Source organism: Pocillopora verrucosa, chromosome 4, assembly GCF_036669915.1.
Source record: "Pocillopora verrucosa isolate sample1 chromosome 4, ASM3666991v2, whole genome shotgun sequence".
Classification (NCBI taxonomy): Eukaryota; Metazoa; Cnidaria; class Anthozoa; order Scleractinia; family Pocilloporidae; genus Pocillopora; species Pocillopora verrucosa.
The window spans coordinates 13,603,557-13,623,340 of record NC_089315.1 but is presented as its reverse complement, the minus strand read 5'-3'; the positions used below and the strand labels follow the sequence as shown (position 1 = coordinate 13,623,340).

Here is a 19,784-nt window from a genome sequence, read left to right as displayed (position 1 = left end):
AAAACATCATGTTTGAATTAACAATGAAACCGGATGAGAAATTGCAAAGCAAACTAGGAAGCTAAATTAACTAGTTGGTATCTTGTTATTTCTCCGTAAAGAGAAGTTGTTGTAACTTATCATTTACGGGTGGAAATGCAGGAAGTGGCTGTTTCACTAAATCGCTTGTTTGTTTTCCTTCTCCTGATAAAGGTAAACAATACGGTGTATTCAATTACACACTGTAGGAGACTAACTTGCTTTTCAATGTAAATCAGTCAAATTTATACAAGCCCAATAGTAAGGATTCGTGACACCGAACGCTGCTTGAGATGCTGCCCCTTTGACACTATTATTCTTATGCTAAATTACAACGTTAAAGGAAGTTGGAGTACGTTCCATCTAAAAGGTTGTCTTTCCGCATCCTTATCTTACTTTGAGCAACTTATTTCAATAAGAAGGTCAGATTTTTTACGGGCTTCCTCATGAAACGTGTGGGGTTGGTTCCAGCGTCCTTTATAGTCTCGTTTGTGATCGTCACATATGGTAAGTACAAAAAATAATATCGACTGCATCATACCAGCTTTTGACAAAGCGGGTATGACTCGCGGCGACAAATTCTCTATAAAGCACATATCTGAACAAAAGTAACCTCTCATACATGTTATGCTCAACTAGCTTCCCTTAACACTCAAGCTGGAAGATAAACAATCCGATTCTCTCAAAACGAAGGAGGATGCCATACGCCAGCTTTCAGCATTGTTTCCATCTTAAAAAATGTAAAATTTTATTATGCAAAGAGCATGCCACTAAACTCTGCTGGAGACGTCGTTCCTTGGACAAATGTGAACTGACGTTTGATAACAGCGCAGTTAGTTTTAAGTCTGTGACACTGAAAAAGGAAACGTCCTTCTACATATCCTTATTCTTGAGCAACCCAATGTAAAGAAGGTTTTCATGGTTTTCCGTCACGAAATGAATTGTACACTGTTAGCTTTTGTCTTGAACATTCTCTCGCATGTGATCGTCACATCTGATGACTGACGAAACCTACAATACTCAAATCACTCTAAAAGTTGACAAAGCTATTAGTTATAAATCTTGATGGAATCTCATTGAGGAAAAGAGAACTTTACCTCATGCAAAGAGCAATAAGCTTCCTTTGGCGCTGAAGCCGGAAAATAAGCAATGCGTTACTCTCAAATTAAGCGGAAGAAGTTTTCATGTGTTATTCGTCAGCACTTCGTCATTTATTAGACAAAGATGCATATTTTATTCTGCATCGCTGCCTCCATTTCTAAGAGTCTGCTGAATTTCCAAAGAATGAAACAAGACTATCCATAATCATGATAAGTTGAGGATAGGACTGTGGCAATGAGATGGGCATAAGGGTTAGCACAAATTGCCGAAAGAGGGTTCGCTAACATAACGGTTGGTTCCAAGGCTCATTAGCCAGTTTCTTAAAGGCAGCTTTGTCTGTTTCAAAATTTACAAGATAATTCAAAGATAATTATAACTCGTATGGAAAAGTGCATGTCCAAAAAATCAGGAAACCCCAAGATTGTTTCAAGAAACATTAGGACTCAACGTTGTACATCACAGGGTCGTTAAATTAGCCTTTCTTTGCAAATAATTTACCATTATAAGGCGGAAACTGTTTGTTTCTTAACCCAAGTCATTTGTTATAAAGGGATTGTACATTGTGACATTAATTCGCCGTTCGTCTCGAAAGCTTGTCGTCAGCTGTCATTTTTTTTTCTTTTTAGGCTCCACGTGTGATCAACCAACCTCTCCTCATGGCTCAGTTATCATTCATCCCACTCAGCGAGAAAAGTACCAAAACGGCCAAGTAATTCTCTTTGGCTGTAAACAGGGTTTTTATCTGGATGGAATGCCAATTATAACATGCAATGGGAACAAATGGACACAGACACAATTCCGATGTCTGGGTATGACGCAATTAAATTCTCTTTAGAATAAAACAAAACGTTCTACAACTAAAGATCGGCATTGTTTAGTGGTTCTGCATTTCACAGTAACATTCGGTGATTCATGCAAAAATATGTTTGCATGTCAAACTCAGTTTCAATTTCAAGAAATGTCATTGATAATCACTACAGAGACCAAGAGGGTTCTAAAATGACGATGAAAGAGGTTTGGTTCCTATCAGTGGTCATCTGTCACCACCTGTGTACAAGTGAAAAGATATAACACTTTATACGCAATACAAGATAATCAGAAGTATTATTATATTTCCTCCTCCTAAAAATTCTATTGCTTCATTTAGGGTTTTGTCCTGAGTTGCGTAACATTTTAAATGGTAAAGTATCTTATGTGAACCCAAAAGTTGGTGAGGCCGCCATAGAATTTCGCTGTGCCAATAACAGTTTCCGGTTGATCGGTAACACAAGGCTGGAGTGCATAGATGGACGATGGAATGGAAAGTTACCCTACTGTCATAGTAAGTTATCGAAAAGACCGTAAAACTAATTAACGCGTTATTGTATCAAAAATTTGACGAGTAATTGACATAAAACTGATTAAAACGGCTTGCTACGCAACATTTTGACTCTTTTTTATCATTTACCAGGATGTTCAAAGATGAATTAAATACGTGCAAAATTTACCAAGAATAAATCAATTTTTCTTCTACAGAGTTGCCGTCGTGTGTTCGCCTGCAAAGTCCAGCTAACGGTACACTACTTGGTAGTGACAACAGCCATAGTGCAGAAGCAAAATTCACTTGTTTCACAGGCTTTGATCTATTTGGGGCTCCAACATTAACATGCAACAAGGGCGTTTGGAGTTCACGTGTTCCAACTTGTAAAGGTAAGCTGTCTCGGAGTTATTTTCCCTGACCAATTGACCTTTTTATAAATGGCTTCTTTAAAATCTTCAGCACTAAACTCAGTTCCAGTTCTTTTAACCTCTGTGGCGCCGTTTGTATCTGACGGCCGAACAGGTTTGATGTTCACGTCGCAAATCATTGTTCTATGTTCATTTCTCAGCTTACTGCACGAAGATCAGGGATCTGCCAAATGGACACGTGTTTGGCACACGCTTCTCCCATGGCCAAGTGGTTTCTTTCAAATGCAAACATGGTTATGAGTTGGATGGAGATCGTAGCCTCCGTTGTATTAATGGAAGATGGAATTCTTCGGTCCCGCAATGTAAAGGTTAGTAATCCCTCGACATCCCAGGAAAGAGTTTTACGAATATATCGTAGCTAATAAATTGTGCGAAGTATATTCTTATGGTATGAATGGGTTTGTCACAAAACTGCAGGAACTTCGCCTACTCTTATATTGGTTATATTTTTTATTTGTTGCTACTGTGTGTACTGTGAAGACCGAGAACTACAGCGGAATCAGTACAGAAGAATACTTTCCATTCATTTAGGTCACTATGAGTTATTTATTTCTCCGTGTGCTCGCAGTATTCCTTTATTCGTGTTATCTGCTCTTTTAACTTTTGTCCAATTGTCACGCTAACTAACACGCTCCCCTCGATTATGCGCCCTCTTTCCAATAAGCGCTCCTCCCCGTAGGCAAGATTTTAAATAGTTAGCGCCCGTGCGCTTATTTAAGAAGTACGGAACACATATAGAGTTGCATAGTTTAAAGCGAATCTTTCATTAATAAATTTTTACCTAGAGAAAATGGCTATTGGAAGAAACTTAACCATTTTCTTTTAAAATAGATAATTAGGATAAAAGGATGAATTTTAGTTGCTACACTTACAATGCTTCTGTCTCGGCGTATTTTATCATTTCATTCTAAATGATTGCAATCTCAAAAAAAACAACCCCAAATCAGGCTTTAATAAATCTTTTATATCAATGAAGCAAATAAAATACCAGGCTAGATTACTCAGGTTCTAACTTTTAAATTAACGGTTGTTTATGAAAATCGCTCTTTGTTTTTTTTAGTTATGCAATGTGTAAAACCCTCCATTCCACGTAATTCGCGTATCATATATCCACGAACAGATCAAGTGAGATACACACACGGTACAACTCTTTATCTGGCCTGTCAACAAGGTCATCTTTTAACGGGATCGCCGATTATGGTGTGTAACTATACGACGTGGCTGAAAAGAGAATTCAAGTGCATCGGTATGTTTTACTCCAATTCAAAATAGTTTATTATTATGTGACCCGTTTCACCTCGCTCACGCAATCCTGTGGGAAACCATGACAAAATCTGACGTGTGGTTTACGTGAACTAGTCCGGAAAAAAGCTTTCTGGCCCCGCACTTCCGCGGCTCTGTTGCATTATCCGAGAAAGTGGTTTATAAAAATGGACATAAACTTTCAATAAATGTTCCCCGTGAATTGTGACTTCATTTTTCTTATCCGAAAAGAAACGAGAATTTTTTTTTCAAAGATTCTATTGTGGTCTTCCATTGCGCTTTTTTTATTATTTAAGTAGGGGCCAAGACGCTTTAGCGGAGCGAATTAAGATATTTTCCAATTTTTTGCAAATCAAAAATTGACAAAACTTCGCATTTTTCAAATTTTGGCGACGGTCGCATCAAAGTCACATCGTTTGACCACCACCACTTATTACCACATATATCAATCATAAACCCATCTCTCTTTTGGAAAAAAACAACAACAACAAAAAACACCTCACGTAAATTATTACGCAAGAATGGATCTTTTCACCACCTGATTTTTGCGTTTTGGTCGCCCCTTGAGCTTCTTGCGCTGGCTTTGATAGCTGCGATGGACGGGGTATTTTCAAGTTATTGCAACCATGGTGCGGGTCAAAGAAATGTGAATAACAGCGCTGTTTAAGCTTTTTGTCGCCAACTATAGCGAAAGGGTCAGATGGACCATGAAACATATTGTTAGGTCCTACTTTCGCGTGCGCCAACTGGAGTAGCGGCGCACCAAATTAAAGTATATTACCTTGCTGAAATTTTGTCCAAACATGCCTTGCGTAACATAACAGCTTTATGGTTAAAAATCTAATCATTAGTTTTATCAAAATTTGGAGGCCTCCGCGGCCGGATATCGGCTACTTTTCACTTACCTCACCAAAAAAGGCTTTAGCACTAGTGTAGTGCACACTCCTTTTTATCTATGTAATTGAGTCTTATTTAGGAAACAATCTAAGGGCTTGGCGGTCATACAATAAAACACTTAATGGCTAAGTTAAGTCGGTCCGAATGGGAAAATATTTGGCTCACATCAGGCTCGTCATGGTAAGTAAGTATAAACATTCCTTGAAAACATGGCGTTTATATCATAAATATATATTGAATGAAAAATAAGTAAACCTTTGTTACACCGTCGCTTTGATAGCTTCCTGTCCCATCCTTGGACCAATAAAGAATGGAGTCATCACACATATAACACGGAAGGGTGGTGGTGAAGTTGAAATAAAGTGCCATGCTAATTACACGTTATTCGGATCCTCAAGATTGAACTGCATAAATGGAGAATGGAGCAGCAGTATTCCTTCGTGTAAAGGTATGTCTCATACAAGTAATTCCCACCAGTCTAGAAGTAAAAAAAAAGAGAAAGCAAATTTTCACGGCCCCCATTTGGCCTTCACCTCATATCTTGCCAATTGTATATGTAGTCTTCCTTGTATCATAAAAGATTCGGTTCCCTGACAAGTAGTTTCTCTTTTAGTTCTTACAGCTTCATGCAAAGATCCTGGAAATCCTTTGAATGGGAGAAAGATTGGCGTCTACTTCCATCACAAAAATCAGTGTCTTTTAAAATTACTTGGAGGGAGCGCGAACGGTTACATGTTTAAACGGCCAGTGGAGTGCTAAGATGCCAATTTGTCTGGGCGAATTTTTCAGCCAAATCATGATAATCGCAAGATCCCGCATGTTGTTCAAAGATCTTAGTTTCCTTAGTGCCATGATGCTCAGTTCGAACCGCATTCCAATCATAAATAGATGGCATTCAGAAATTAACTTTAACACCTCTTCGCTACTGAATTATTATTATTCAAATGGCTGTGGAACACTGGGATAACTCTTTTTCTTATTTTTTATAACACACCTAAAAACTCACTCAATAATCACTCAAAGGAAGGTACAATATTCAGAGAATGACTGAAAAGAAACTTTACGAAACTTACATCACATAATCAACATACTTTTCACATTCTTATAGCTCCATGCAATGACCCAGGATTCCCAGAAAATGGCAATGGGCAATGGCGGGACGTCCGTGCTTCTATTTATTCACATCTTATGCATTCGCTTATCTTTGGTCTGTTCGTTGTTTAGTTCAGTCTTTATCGTTCCTAAGATAAAAGTCGATTGGTTAATCTTTTCGCGAAATGCGCGTTCACTCAGTGAAATAGCACATTTTCACTTCCTCGTTTTCATAGGCTCTAACGGCTGCCCCAGAACAAATAACGTGCGATTCTGTGGCAAGACTTGCTCGACTGACAGAGATTGCCGAGGAAATAGAAAATGTTTATGTGATGGAGACTGTGGAATGATTTGCGTTAAAAACAGTAAGTGTATATGATTACATTTGCCGATAGCCTATTCGTGATGAGTAGGCTACCGTCGTGACGCGACGAAAGTGGCATAGAAATTCCTATTACGTTTTGGGCGAGGCATAATATCTTGATAAACAGATAAATGCCCCATTTTTTGCCTTCTGAGTACAGTTACTTATACTTAGTCCTTCAGTTTATTTTGTGGATATGTTAAAGGAAGAATCAATGAATATGCTCTCAACGCTTCATTCGCAGTGAGATTACTCCGCTCAGTACATTGGCCTACTTGCAAGCCTTACTGAATCGGGCCTGCCCGCTCGTATGAGAGCTTTGTTAGCCCAGGGCTTAACTGTACAAAATGATTAGTGAAAAATGAAGCTGCGAATACACCAATAACATTTGAGCTACGCCATCAAATCTTCAAATGGAAAAATGCACGTCTAAAAAAAGATATAGGCTCCTAATCATATAGTTATTTCGTTCCATGTGTCGTATCAACAAATGAAAAGTAAGAAGAATGCCCAAATTTCTAATTTCACATCTTTTTTTGTAGACCTCAGATGTGAAAACTTACCTAAGGTAGAAAACGGGCGTTCCCGCTTCAGCAACGCCAGCTACTTTCGCAGCGTGGTGACATATAAGTGTAAGAAACCGTATAAACTCCGCGGCTCAGAAACACGAACTTGTAGAGCTACAGGAAAATGGGATGGAAAGAGAACGAGATGCAGTAAGTATGATGCATAAAATTCAATGCGTGTTCCTTCAGTTTATCAATCCGAGCGTTCGAGCTGAGAAGTGGGTTGATTGCACATGAGGGGAAATTCAAAGCACTGATTTTGAGAACACACCCTTATGATGACACCTTGAAGCCCTTTATGTTGGGAGACAAAATTATTCAATACACATCTTTTCTTATTTGCCTTCGGGTAACAATTGATAAAAAACTCTCCTGGGACAAGGATGTACAAACAGCTGCTACATCATTCAGGCGAATCAAACATGGAGTGGACGTTTGCCAACCTGTAAACGTAAGAAATGATGCTACTTAGTGTTTCATTAGATACTGTTTTACTAAGCAAATGGAAAGCTCTCGGAGAAAGGAGAAAGAGCGTGAAAATACAAATTAGGGACTCAGCAAGCTCCTCCGAAAGAAAGGTATCTTGCAAACGACAAGTAACATTCATGCCATAGATTTCTTCCGGGACGAATCTTTTGTGAAAATTCATATTACCTGTTATCCTCCACCACAGTCCCCTCTCCCCTCTCCTTAAACAACTTAAAAGTTTTATTATGGTCAGTCCTCAAAGCGATGGAGAAGGGAACAAATCGGAACTAAGTTTATTTGCTGTTGCTTTATAATTATCTCCATATTTTTCTTTTGTCCTTTAAAGCAATCGATTGCGGTAGGTTGTCGACTCCACATAAAGTTTTAATAGTTTCGGAAACCGGTCACACGCGACTTGGCGGTTATGTGAAATATCGGTGTAAGGAGAAAGGCTACGAGCTGATTGGCTCGGAGACTCGAGTTTGTCAAAACGATGAACAGTGGAGCGGAGTTGAACCTTCTTGCCAAAGTAAGTACTATTCTTTTACAAACTAACTTTAACATTACACTTATATTCAAAAGAGAATGATTCAATATGCAAAGGCCAACCTACATCCTTCGCGCATTCCTGTCTCGCTGTTGTTCAAACTTAGTTTGGTTATGAATATGTGTGTTTTATGAAAGCCTGCGGTATTCAAAATGTCACAGACCGTGCCATTTCGTTATTGGCCATTTAATCTCATTATCACGTGAACATTTGCGTGGCAAACAAATTGAAAATTACATCGTCTTACTAGATATGTGATAAAGTAAGTGATCCTAAATTTTACACGCCCTTGTATTCCTAAAGGAATTTCACATTTGAAATTTTTTTTACAGTTATAAACTGTGGGAATCCAGATACCCCAGATAATGTGAAACAAGTTAGTATTACAAATGGTTTTAATTATGGTAGCTCGGTGGAATTCGCTTGTGAGGCGAATTACACTTTGGAAGGATCCAAAATAATAGCCTGTGGGGAAACAAAAGAGTGGAGTTCATCTGCCCCAAGTTGCCTTGGTGAGTAAAATTGTCACTAAAGAATTTTAAAAGTCCATTTTACAGTTGCCTGATTGCCTGCCAAGCCTTTGAATAGACGTGAGGCTAAGGTTGAACTTGTTATGATACAAACCTTGCTGTTTTTCAAATGTAAATTGCTTTCTTATATCTAGTTTTGCTAACTAGATATTGGTCTCTATCGCAACATGGTCACCTTCAGCCTCACTCCAAATCAAAGGCTTGTCAACTAAGTAAGCAACTGTAAGATGGGCTATTGAACGTCGTTGTGTTATAATGGCGCAAGGAAGGAGGGGAGGGGTTGCTATTATTAGTGCCAACTTCGGAGCTAAACAAATTATCAAATGCTACTAAATTAAACAAAACAACAACAACAACAAAAACCAAGCAACAAATAATTATCAAAACAAACGCAAGGGGAAAAAATAGAAATTGAAAAGTAAAAATAGCTTTGGCATCTAAAATTTTACGTAATAAGTGATATTTATATATTGATTAACTCGACAGTACAATCGAATAGTTTTCAGATTGTATGGACATAAGCCATTTGATCCATTTTCCCTAGTATTCTCTCTGAGCTTATTTTCTCATTTATTAAATAAATTACACGACAAACGGATCCAAATGCTTACATTTACACGGAATTTATCTTTCAGCTCCATGTTTAGACCCTGGTGAACCAGGGAATGGAATAAGAATAGGAGATGACTTTACGCATGGGAAATTCATAAAATTTCAATGTGATGGTGACTTTCAGCATGTCGGTGAAAAAACCATTCAATGTTTGGATGGAAAGTGGAGTCACAAGATACCCCAGTGCAAAGGTAAAAGACGTATTAAATAGGAACGACAGTGGTTGATCGTTATGATTAACTACTAAGCCACAAAGGCAAACCAGTAGGAAGATGTGGAAGGAATGGAAGATGTTGTTGTTCATTACAGTTCTATAGATAAATGAACGTGTAATTGTTCGCCTCGCAAAGTGGAGTCGTTCACTTCCATAATTTCTCGTTAGTTTCCATTGCAAAAGTACAACTTTTCGGGAACACGCTTCATTAAGTCATGGTGCCTTCTGCTAAAAATGAGTTTTGTAGCCCCCGCTCTATTTATTAGCGATCGAGATATCGATTTTTATATTGTGATACAATTGAAAAAAAAAGGTCTCACGCTTTGTAGTTTAAGCAAAAAATTCAAGTGCTCGGTCAAGCAGGTCAGGAAGAAAGAACTCTTTTGGGGTGGTATGATAACCCCTTTTGTATTTAGTGGAAAGCGACTGTGACTGAACGTTCTCCAAACATCTGGCCTACATGATTGTACTGATATTCCATATAATTCGCTTTAAGGATGGTTAGTGCTGCTATTTAGCCCGCGAGCTGCTTTCTAGCTCGCGAGCTGCTTTCACTCACGCTCATAGGGTATGATTTTAGACAAATGCTGTTATTTTCATTTTTTTCTATTTTTCATTTTTAGCATCCTGCTCTGACCCTGGTACTCCAAGTCAAGGGAAAACCATTGGAAGTGCTTTTGAACACGATTCAGTCGTAACCTTCCAATGTTTATCCAATCGTGTTTTAGATGGCGCCTCGAAGATAAAATGTACCAACGGGCAATGGGACGCACATCGCCCAACATGTAGAGGTTTGAAAGTTTTCTTAACTAATTGAATATCGTTGATTTGCTAGAGAACTATAAATTTTAAAGAGCAATATGGCTATGATATGTTTGGTGCAATATAGTAAGAAGACGCTAGTTGTGAAGAAGCAAAAAAAAATGTAGAAGTCATCCAATTCATGTTATGGTAGACTTCTTGACCCAGTGGGGTGACAGCAACAATATTTCGTTGTCATGTTAAAGTCTTTCCAATTGGAAGCCTTTAAAATGGAATTGAAACCACAGAAACTGGCGGCAACTTGCATTTTTGAATTTGTAGCTTATAGCTCATTGTCCACTTTATTTTTGCGTTTAAGATTGCGACGGACCCCTGAAAACCTCCAGAGGAAATATAAAGTGTTCAATCGAAGGACAGACGAGTTATACTGAGATAAACCTTCAAAAGGAAAATATTATTACGGCGGCAAGTATCCAGCTGGGAAAAGATAAAGGAAATGTTCTACAGATTCAAATAACAGCGCTTCTTTCCAGCAGATGGGTACACATTGTCAAACCTTTCAAGGTAAAAACGTGATTACAATATTTCCTCTTATTTCCCGTATTTTTCTGCTCTGGACTGTAGAAGAGTGATAAAGTGAAATATGAAAATTTGACAATCAAGTAGCATAGTCATATTCGCTAGCACAAGTATAAGATTATATTTTTACACCAACAGCCATCTTTCAGTGAAAGAGTGAGAACAATTAAACTTCCTCAACCGGTTATTGCTCAGTCTTTGCAAGTTCTGCTCATCACCAGACAGGGACTCTCTAGTTGTTTAACACCGACATTATATGGATGTGATGCAGTACATCGAGGTTAGGCTACTTAGTTCATAGATGAATTGTATCTTTAAGTTCTCTCTCAAACACTCTCTTTAGATAAGCATCCACAAATTAAAATGGAACGATTTCATGACTAAAATGTAGAAAATTAAAACGTATTTTCTTTTAAAATCACAGTGATTAGCATTGATGGCTGCATAATGTATTAAATAAATCCTTTAGACGAGAAACTGTTCCGAGTTCAGCTTGAGAATCACCTCATTTTTTATGCAACAACTATTCGTATTGTTGTCTAGCCTCACGTTTTGCGTCCTTGTCTTTTTAGGTTGTATCATGCCAGGCTCCGCAGTCCTCTTTAAAGAGGGAGGAAAATATCGTAAAGGGCGTTTTGCAATTGTCGTGGGTGTCAAGTTGGAAGTCATTGAAGGAAAACGACACAAATATTTAAGCAAAGATGACATACTAATTCTTGATGAGAAACCTAACGTCAACCAGCTAACTGAAGGCACTATAGTCGTTGGAACAGATTCGCAAGGGAAAATAAAGAGGGGAAACATGAAAAGATCGTGTAGTTCCACTTCCTGTCCTATAGAAACAAACGGTGTAGAGTGGCAGAGCAAATTAGAAAACGTTCGATTATTCAAAGGAGAATTGTGTAAATAGTTCACGTTCATATGTTACATAAAATGTCTGAGCGCATGTTGGACTGTATTGAACAATCTTGAACAATCTATCTTTCACTTTTGACGGGCGCAGAAAAGGTGGGCTCGTGCTCACTCAAACCCTACTTATAATTTAAAGAAAGTAGACAGCTCCTGAGTGTGCTACTTTACGTGTTCTTAGATTTTTCCGTTTTTAATTTCTCTGTGGAGCATAGGACCTCTAGTGTAAAATTCCTATACTTAATGTGTTGTAGGGGCTATTCAAATGACCTCCAGAAATGCATCTCTGCATTTATAAATAAAAACTGCAACAAATATTTGACAATTTTTAAAATACAAGGTTGAGCAAAATATTGTGGCGAGCAGATATACAATTTGCCGAAGCCGAGACGATATTACGCCTAGGGCAACCAGAGGCAGTTATGGCAAGTCACATGATAGTATGTTCTCCCGATTAAAAGAGACAAAAATTGAAAAGGCATCGAGTGATGATGTCCTATAAATGGTTCCCACAAACTTAACTCAAAGCTCGATGACGGCTCGCTGACACCCCCCCCCCCCCCTTCATGAAAAATAAAACTTGTTTTGGTACCTTTTTACTGTTTTTTTTGTGTGCTGTTCGCACTTTCAACTCCCTAAGCATAATTGTTTCGTCAAATTGATGTTGGCTTTCTGGGTAAATTTAACTTATGTTTAATGTTATTTAAACAAGTAAATTTCAATAATTTTGTTTCGAATGCATTACTTAGTTTTGATTTACTATTGTTATTAATTTTAATACCGTTGATTTCAACGTACGATTCAGCTTTAGGCATTGATGTCTAAGCAGTAAGAGGAACAAGGGAAGTGCACATGTTGTTCCGCCGAAAACTGGTTAATAAATGAAAATTGAACAGAGCCGGAAACAATTAAGCTCATAGTTTACGAAAGTTTGACTACTTTTTTCGGTGGCGTTATGTTGGTTTTATCGATATAAGCTAATTAAAAGCACTTAAAGGGAACCCTTATGACAAGTCCTCCCGGTAAAAACAATTGAAAACGAAGAGTTTTCGCTTTTACTAAAGCAGCATTAATCTCTTCTGGATGTTTCATGGAAAGTTATGCTTCAAGAATGCTAACGTGACGCTCAGTCTTTGCAAGTTCTGCTTTTCACCAGACAAGGACTCTCTAGTTGTTTAACACCGACATTATATGGATGTGACGCAGTACGTCGAGGTTAGGCTACTTAGTTCATAGATGAATTGTATCTTTAAGTTCTCTCTCCAACACTCTCTTTAGATAAGCATCCACAAATTAAAATGGAACGGTTTCATGACTGAAAAGTAGAAAATTAAAACGTCTTTTTTTCTAAAATCACAGTCATCAGCATTCATGGTTGTGTAATGTATAAAATAAATCCTTTAGACGAGAAACTGTTCCGAGTTCAGCTTGAGAATCACCTCATTTTTATGCAATAACTATTCGTATTGTTGTCTAGCCTCACGTTTTGCGTCCTTGTCTTTTTAGGTTGTATCATGCCAGGCTCTGCAGTCCTCTTCAAGGAGGGAGGAAAATATCGTAAAGGGCGTTTTTCGTTTGTCTTGGGTGTCGACTGGGAAGTCGTTGAAGGAGAACGATACAAATATTTAAGTGGAGATGACATACTAATTTTTGATGAGAAACCTAACGACAACCAGCTACCTGAGGGCACTGCAGTCGTTTGAACAGATTCGTGAGGGAAAATAAAGAGGGGAAACATAAAAAGATCGTGCAGTACCACTCACTTTCCTATAGAAACAAACGGTGTAGAGTGGCAGAGCAAATTAGAAAACGTTCGATTATTCAAAGGAGAATTGTGTAAATAGTTCAATTTCACATAATATATAAAACGTCTGAGCGGATGTTGGACTGTACTGAACAATCTTGTTAAATTTATCTTTCACTTTTAACGGGCGCAGCGAAGGTGGGCTATCGTTAAAAGAGGACTTGTGGAAGCTCGATCCGCCAACAAGATCGGAGCTTCGTGCTCACTCAAACCCTACATATATTTTCAAGAAAGTAGACAGCTCCTGAACGTGCCACTAATTTCTCTAGTAATAGGGGAAACATAAAACGATTTTTCAGTTCCACTCCTATTGTAGAGTGACAAAGCAAATGAGAAACGTAAGAGAATTCAAAGGAGTGTTATGTAAATAGTTCATGTTTGACTAATGTATCAACATTTTTTACGTCCTAATGGGGGTTGGGTTGGACTACATTGAAAAATCCCCCATCTTCGACCTTTGAGGGGTAGTGTCGGTGGACTATCGCTCAAAGAGGGTTTGTAGAACTTCAATCTGCTTACAAAATCGAGAGATCGCCTTAGCACTAAAACCAACACATTGTTGTAAGAAATTAGATAGTTCTTGAGTACGCAACAGTAAGATCCCTTAAATTTTTCATTTATTTTTTTATCTTTTTTTTAATGAGAAAGTGAAGTAGAAATCATTGTAAGGGAGCGCAAGTTTTTACTCTTTTTATTTCTGTATGGAGCAGAGGACCTCTGGTGACAAATTACTACACCCACTGTGTGGTAAAGGCTTCTCAGTTGACCTTTAAACTGGGTTTGGTAAAAAGGGTTAAAACTGCGCTAGTTATTGTATCATCATAAGACAAGATTTGACAGGATGTCGTAGCGAATAGATCGATTTTTGTTGCCGCAGCCGAGACTATACTACACACAGGGTAACCATCATTTGTAGGCGGTTATTCCCAAGTCTTATGGCAGCTTTCTTTTTTTTATTTTGCAGTGTAAAGAAACAAAAATTGAAACTGTCTCGAATAGTGATGGCCTTCAGCCGATTCTCACAAAGTCAAACTAAAGCAGTCAGGCATCTCGCCTAAACTTACTTGGAGCCATTCCGTATGGCAATCGTTTGAAAATATTCCATCCTCCCCCCAGAAACAGCATACCAGTTTGGTACCTTTTAAGAGCCCATGCTATTAAGTCGCTACCTTCAACTCCTTATGCATAATTGCTTGGATTGCGACTCCTTCTCCTTTTTTGCGCGTGTTAGGATAGTCTATGACCTTCCGGTGCGTTATAACAATGCGCAAGAAATCACCCTCGCCTCTCTATCTCTCTCTATTGTTGTTTTTTACTATTTTCTATCTTTTTTTAAATTATTTTAGAATAAAATTAACCTGTTGAAACAAAGAGTATGCCGTGACGCTTTTGGAAAGTATCCAGTTCTGAATAATAAATAGCCATTTCTTAGTAATGATATTATAATCCGCTTTAGCTGGAACAGCGCATTCTACGAATGCTGTATCATATATATCTTTTAGATGCTTAATAACTTAATGTGTTACTAGGGAGTTATATTATAAACGAATGGGAGGGATTTTCTGGAAAAGGCTCGAACTCGGACTTCAAAAGCATTGATTCACAATTTTGCCATCGAGCTTAAAGCAAGACACAGCCAGATGTGTTTCTGTACGTGTTTGATTTGCCTGACCTCGACTTCGCATGGTTTAATTAGCTCTCTATTTAACCCCAATTTAATTGAGAAAAAATTCAGTCCATAAAAACAATAACCAGCTTTCCTTGATGAGTGAAAGTTTTTGTGTATTTTTTTTTACTCTGATCATTTGCTAACGTGTTGACGTGTTGACAACACCAGTCTAATCCAGCTTTGCACGTCTGTCGAGCAAAAGCATTAAGGGAAGTCCTAATCATAAATGAGTAAATTTTGGCAAGTTTTGAGACAAACGCACTGAAGGTTAGCCTCTGACTATTTTTAAATGTTCAGCTTCAGAGGAAGTAAATGTTACAGTAAATCAAAATAATACCCACATCCAAGTTTCTCATTCAATGCGAATCGTTTTAGTGAAGACGACATATTTTGCTTGCGAAATAGATTAACTTTGACTACAACCACAGGCGGCCCGGGAAGCTCACTTCTCGAAAAAAAGCAAACGATTAATTCATAAAAGCGTCACGCCTTGTGTGACTCGGTGTTAAGTTACGAGAGGAACTATTGAGAATTTGAACACGTCATAAGAGTAAGTTCCATTGATTTTACGCGTAAAATGTTCATATTTCTAAAAATTTATCGTTGAAAATCGACCATATATCGTTCCCCATACTATTCCTTATAACGTGTACAAATTCTCAACGGTTCCTCTCGTAACTTAACACTGAGTCACACAAAGCGACAAATGTTAGTGGGTGCTTTAGGTTTATTACAGACACTCGTCACTATGGTATATGGCGCACATCAATTTTTTTTTGCTCATGGCGCGCCATCATGCGATGAATCACCTGGCTTTATCTACTATTGCTTCATCTGTGTTGACCTTAATTTGAAGGATCTTCATGTCAGCCTCCAATTTCTCCTTATGGCTCAAACATCATTTATCCTGCACAGCAAGGAAATTACAAAAATGGCGGCGTGGTTGTCTTTAGTTGTAAACATAGCTTCTACCTCACTGGGCCGCCAGTAATAAAATGCAGTGGGAGCACTGGACACCAGTGAATTTCAAGTGTTTTCTAAGTAAGAGCTTTTTTCGTTTTTTTGTATCGAACGATGCTAATAGTTGAAGTATCAGTAAGTATCGATGCTGATAGTTTAAGTCTCAGTAAACGTACAGCATTAGAGCGATCGACTACAATGGCGTTGGAGTACAGAAACAATTCTTTGTTAAGACATTCTTGATATATACATGTCAGAGCAACGAGAAGAGAAACTTGCTTAGCTCACGCTCGGAATCCCATTCTTAGCTCGTTCTTTGTCTCTTTGCTCTATCTTTGACCATTGAAGAATTTGACTATTCTTTTATTTCTTTTTTATTCGTTCACACACGCGCTGGAAACTCATGCGGTCAAATTTATAGGTGTTGTGATACCATTGATTTTTTTTCCATGTTTAGTATGCAACAAGGCCCTTGATATCCACAGGCACGCCATTGGGTTTGAGGAGCTCGCACACAGTAGAATGAGGATTCTCCCAATTGAGGTATACCTCAGAGAGGAAAACGTTGTTACAGGGGCAGGTGTCCGCCTGGAAGATTTCGGGCATATGGTTCTACAGATTCAAGTGAAGGCGCGTATTTCCAACAAATGGGTTCAAATTAGTCATTTTAAGGTAACAAATTGCTTGCAAACGTTAATTTTAACGATTTCATCCACATTATCATCGTTGTTTTCCCTTCTTTATGGGTCACATTGGCTTCTTTAATAAGGCATCGAAATATAAAGATTGACTCAGCCGCTGACCATGGAAAGAGACGAAGTTGCTGCCTAATTTCTGAATCTTAGACACAATGTCGCATTAGTTTTGAGAATAGGAATAAAGATTCATTCAGTGACATATGAAAAATTGATTTTGAAAAAGCATAATCACAATTTTCTTACACAAATAAAATTTGATTTTTTTTTCAGCCACGTGTCGGTGAGGAAGAGGAAAAATTGAAACTTTCTCAACCACTCATCACTCAGTTTTTGCAAGTCCTGTTTTTTTTTCGACCTAGTAATGACATTCCTCTGCCAAGATATCCAAGAGTGTTTGGTTGTAAGCCTGCAGTATTTCGAGGTAAGAATTTATATCTTAGATGGCTTGATACTCTTCTCTCTATTTAGATCAGCATCGGTACTCTTTTAAAATAGAGCGTATTTGAATTGATATAGAAACCATGCGCCCTTTCTTCGAAATGGAACAGCATCGATTGCCGTGTGATGTCTGATATCCTCTGATAGGAAAACTCTCAGGGTACTAGAAACTACTGGCTCAGTTCCAGTATCCCTCATTGCATACAGAAGGTAATTGCATCAGTCGTTATCTCGAATCATGTACTATGTCTTCATCACTCTCAGGTTGCAACATGTCAGGCTCCGCAGTCCTCTTCAGGAAAGAGTTATTTGAAAGGGCGTTTTGTTTCTATCGCACGCCATTCGTTGTGGGAAGTTCTTTATGGAGACAAATATTTAAATAAAAGTAAAGATAAAGTACTTCTTGATGAGAAGCCAAACTTGGACGAAATACTCGAAGGAACTGCGGTAGTTGGAGAAGATCATAGAGGAAACTTAAAAGAGGGAAAAATAAAACGAGTATGTAGTTCAATTCAGTGTACTATTGAAACCGACGGTGAAGAATGGCAGAGCAAGTTAGAGAACGTGCGAGCCTTTAGAAAAATTTGTGTGAAAATCACATTATGACCTAAAATACGACCAGTTATTTGTTATCGCCTGGGGGTGAAGGATTGTTTTGGGGAACACATGGTTTTCAGGGGGGGACGGAAGGGAGATCAGTCGTCACCAATATAATATAATGGGGGGACTATAGAAATATGGGATCAATATCAATATCTGGGCAACTGCCCACCTACCCCTCCCCTAACCCAACATTAACCTTAACTTGTTGTCAACTGACTGTTGTTGAGTTAGGGGAGGGGTAGGTGGGCAGTTGCCCAGATACTGATATTATCCGAAATATGATTGCCAATTAATTGCCTATGAGGGGCAATTTTAATGATATTACTGAGCGTGCCTTACAAGTAGATTAGTAGGTATTTACATTCGGTGGAACTAAGCCGTAAGCGGCAATGACAGAGGATGTAAATAGTTTCCTGTTTGCATGAACACACGCGTGCTAATATGGCGCTAACTGACATTTTTGTTCTAGCTCACACTTCAGCCGATACCCTCACATTTGTCGTTTCTTAGTTGTGTATAGAAAGAAAGAAGGTAAATTTAATCATGACTCAACCAAAACTCTCCAGATAAACCAGTTACAACTAGTAGCACTTCTGATGAAAGGGAACCGGAGACTGGTTCCCAGCTAATTAGTGATCATATAAAAGACCTCTTGTTGTAGCGTTTAGGTCACCCCTGATGAAGGCACTGGACAGGAGTGTCGAAACGTTGGGTCTACGAATTGTAACTTCTTCGGTTACAATAATTAAATCTGTAAACCAGAGTAACATCAAACCATGTCAAATTACATATCGTTAAGTCTAGTAGACTCAGAAAGGAGATAAACTTGGGACATGCTAAGGTAATGGGGGTGGTTCATTTTTAAATTTACAACCAGTGCAATTATCGTAATCATAGCGAAAGGACATGTCCAACCTCCATTCTCAACTTTCAACTTTTTTATGTTTATTCATATTATCAGAGTTGTTCGATCCATCGATACAAAGATCATCATGACTGATCCAATTCTACTGGGACTACCAGTCAATTAACACAGGACGATAAATTGTTAAAAGATAAAATCAAAGCACATCTTATTTAGAAGCATTATAAGATCTTCAATACTGCACATCTTATTTAGGAGCATTATAAGAGCTTCATTACTTTAGTGTTGGGAATATGAATGGAAATAACAAATTGCAAAAACCATTCAGTTAAAAAATATATATTGTAAGCAGTTGATAATTTCCTTTTTCAATGACGGTCTTACTTTGTGAGTAGAGTAATTGTTATCTTTTCTTTCTACGAGAAACTAGTCCACTAAAATACACAAAAGTTTGTACTAAGCTGTTGGTGATTGTGGCATATTAGCCAATCGCGAGTTCGACATGAAAACGGATGAACAATTCTACGGTGATTAAAAACTCGGCGTAGGTATTTCAATTATCTTGTGGTAAGAAATACTTTAATTTTAATAAACTGCTTGACGAATAAGAGAGTAATTTGATCTGGAAAAAGTTTATTTCGAACCGGAATTCCTGGAAATTGCTTCTTCTTATACATTTGGTTCTTTTCAGGCTCGTTTTTAGGCCAATTTCATGTCAAATTCTCGATCAAGAAAGTAAGTCTTAATTATTGATTTAGCACGTAGAATACCTCTTTCAATATGGAGATTAAGATGTGCACAATGTGTACTTTTCATCTTCCGCACGGAATTTATAATCAGTTGACTTATATGAACGGAAATTTCTTCTAACAAAATTGCAATCAAATTTAAACCGAACACGTTTTTTAGCCATCAGAACAAGTCGATGTATCTACTATATTTTACGTGCGTAATAAAAATCATTTAAGACGTGTTTCCGAAGCATCAAGATTTCTTTTTCGGTATCTATTTGTGGTCGCAAATGGTGTGTTAAGGTTGGACTAACCCTTTACACCCTAACATCAATATGCATATTCTCTATACTGCTCTCTTCACAT

General features: G+C 38.0%; 1 protein-coding gene and 1 pseudogene across 1 annotated transcript; both read left to right on the top strand.

The window, feature by feature from the left end:
- Positions 1-370: 370 nt before the first annotated feature.
- On the top strand, positions 371-11,967 carry LOC131793099 (CUB and sushi domain-containing protein 3-like). The gene is made up of 16 exons (XM_066166113.1): positions 371-525; positions 1,746-1,928; positions 2,267-2,440; positions 2,635-2,808; positions 2,988-3,155; positions 3,908-4,093; positions 5,288-5,455; positions 6,336-6,464; positions 7,006-7,179; positions 7,844-8,026; positions 8,377-8,556; positions 9,210-9,377; positions 10,024-10,191; positions 10,521-10,726; positions 10,880-11,021; positions 11,314-11,967. The coding sequence occupies exons 1-16, from the start codon at positions 465-467 to the stop codon at positions 11,649-11,651; spliced, it is 2,802 nt and encodes a 933-aa protein (XP_066022210.1). The 5' UTR covers positions 371-464; the 3' UTR covers positions 11,652-11,967.
- Positions 11,968-15,349: 3,382 nt separating this feature from the next.
- LOC136280302 (uncharacterized) lies at positions 15,350-17,825 on the top strand (annotated as a pseudogene).
- The last annotated feature ends 1,959 nt before the right edge of the window (positions 17,826-19,784 follow it).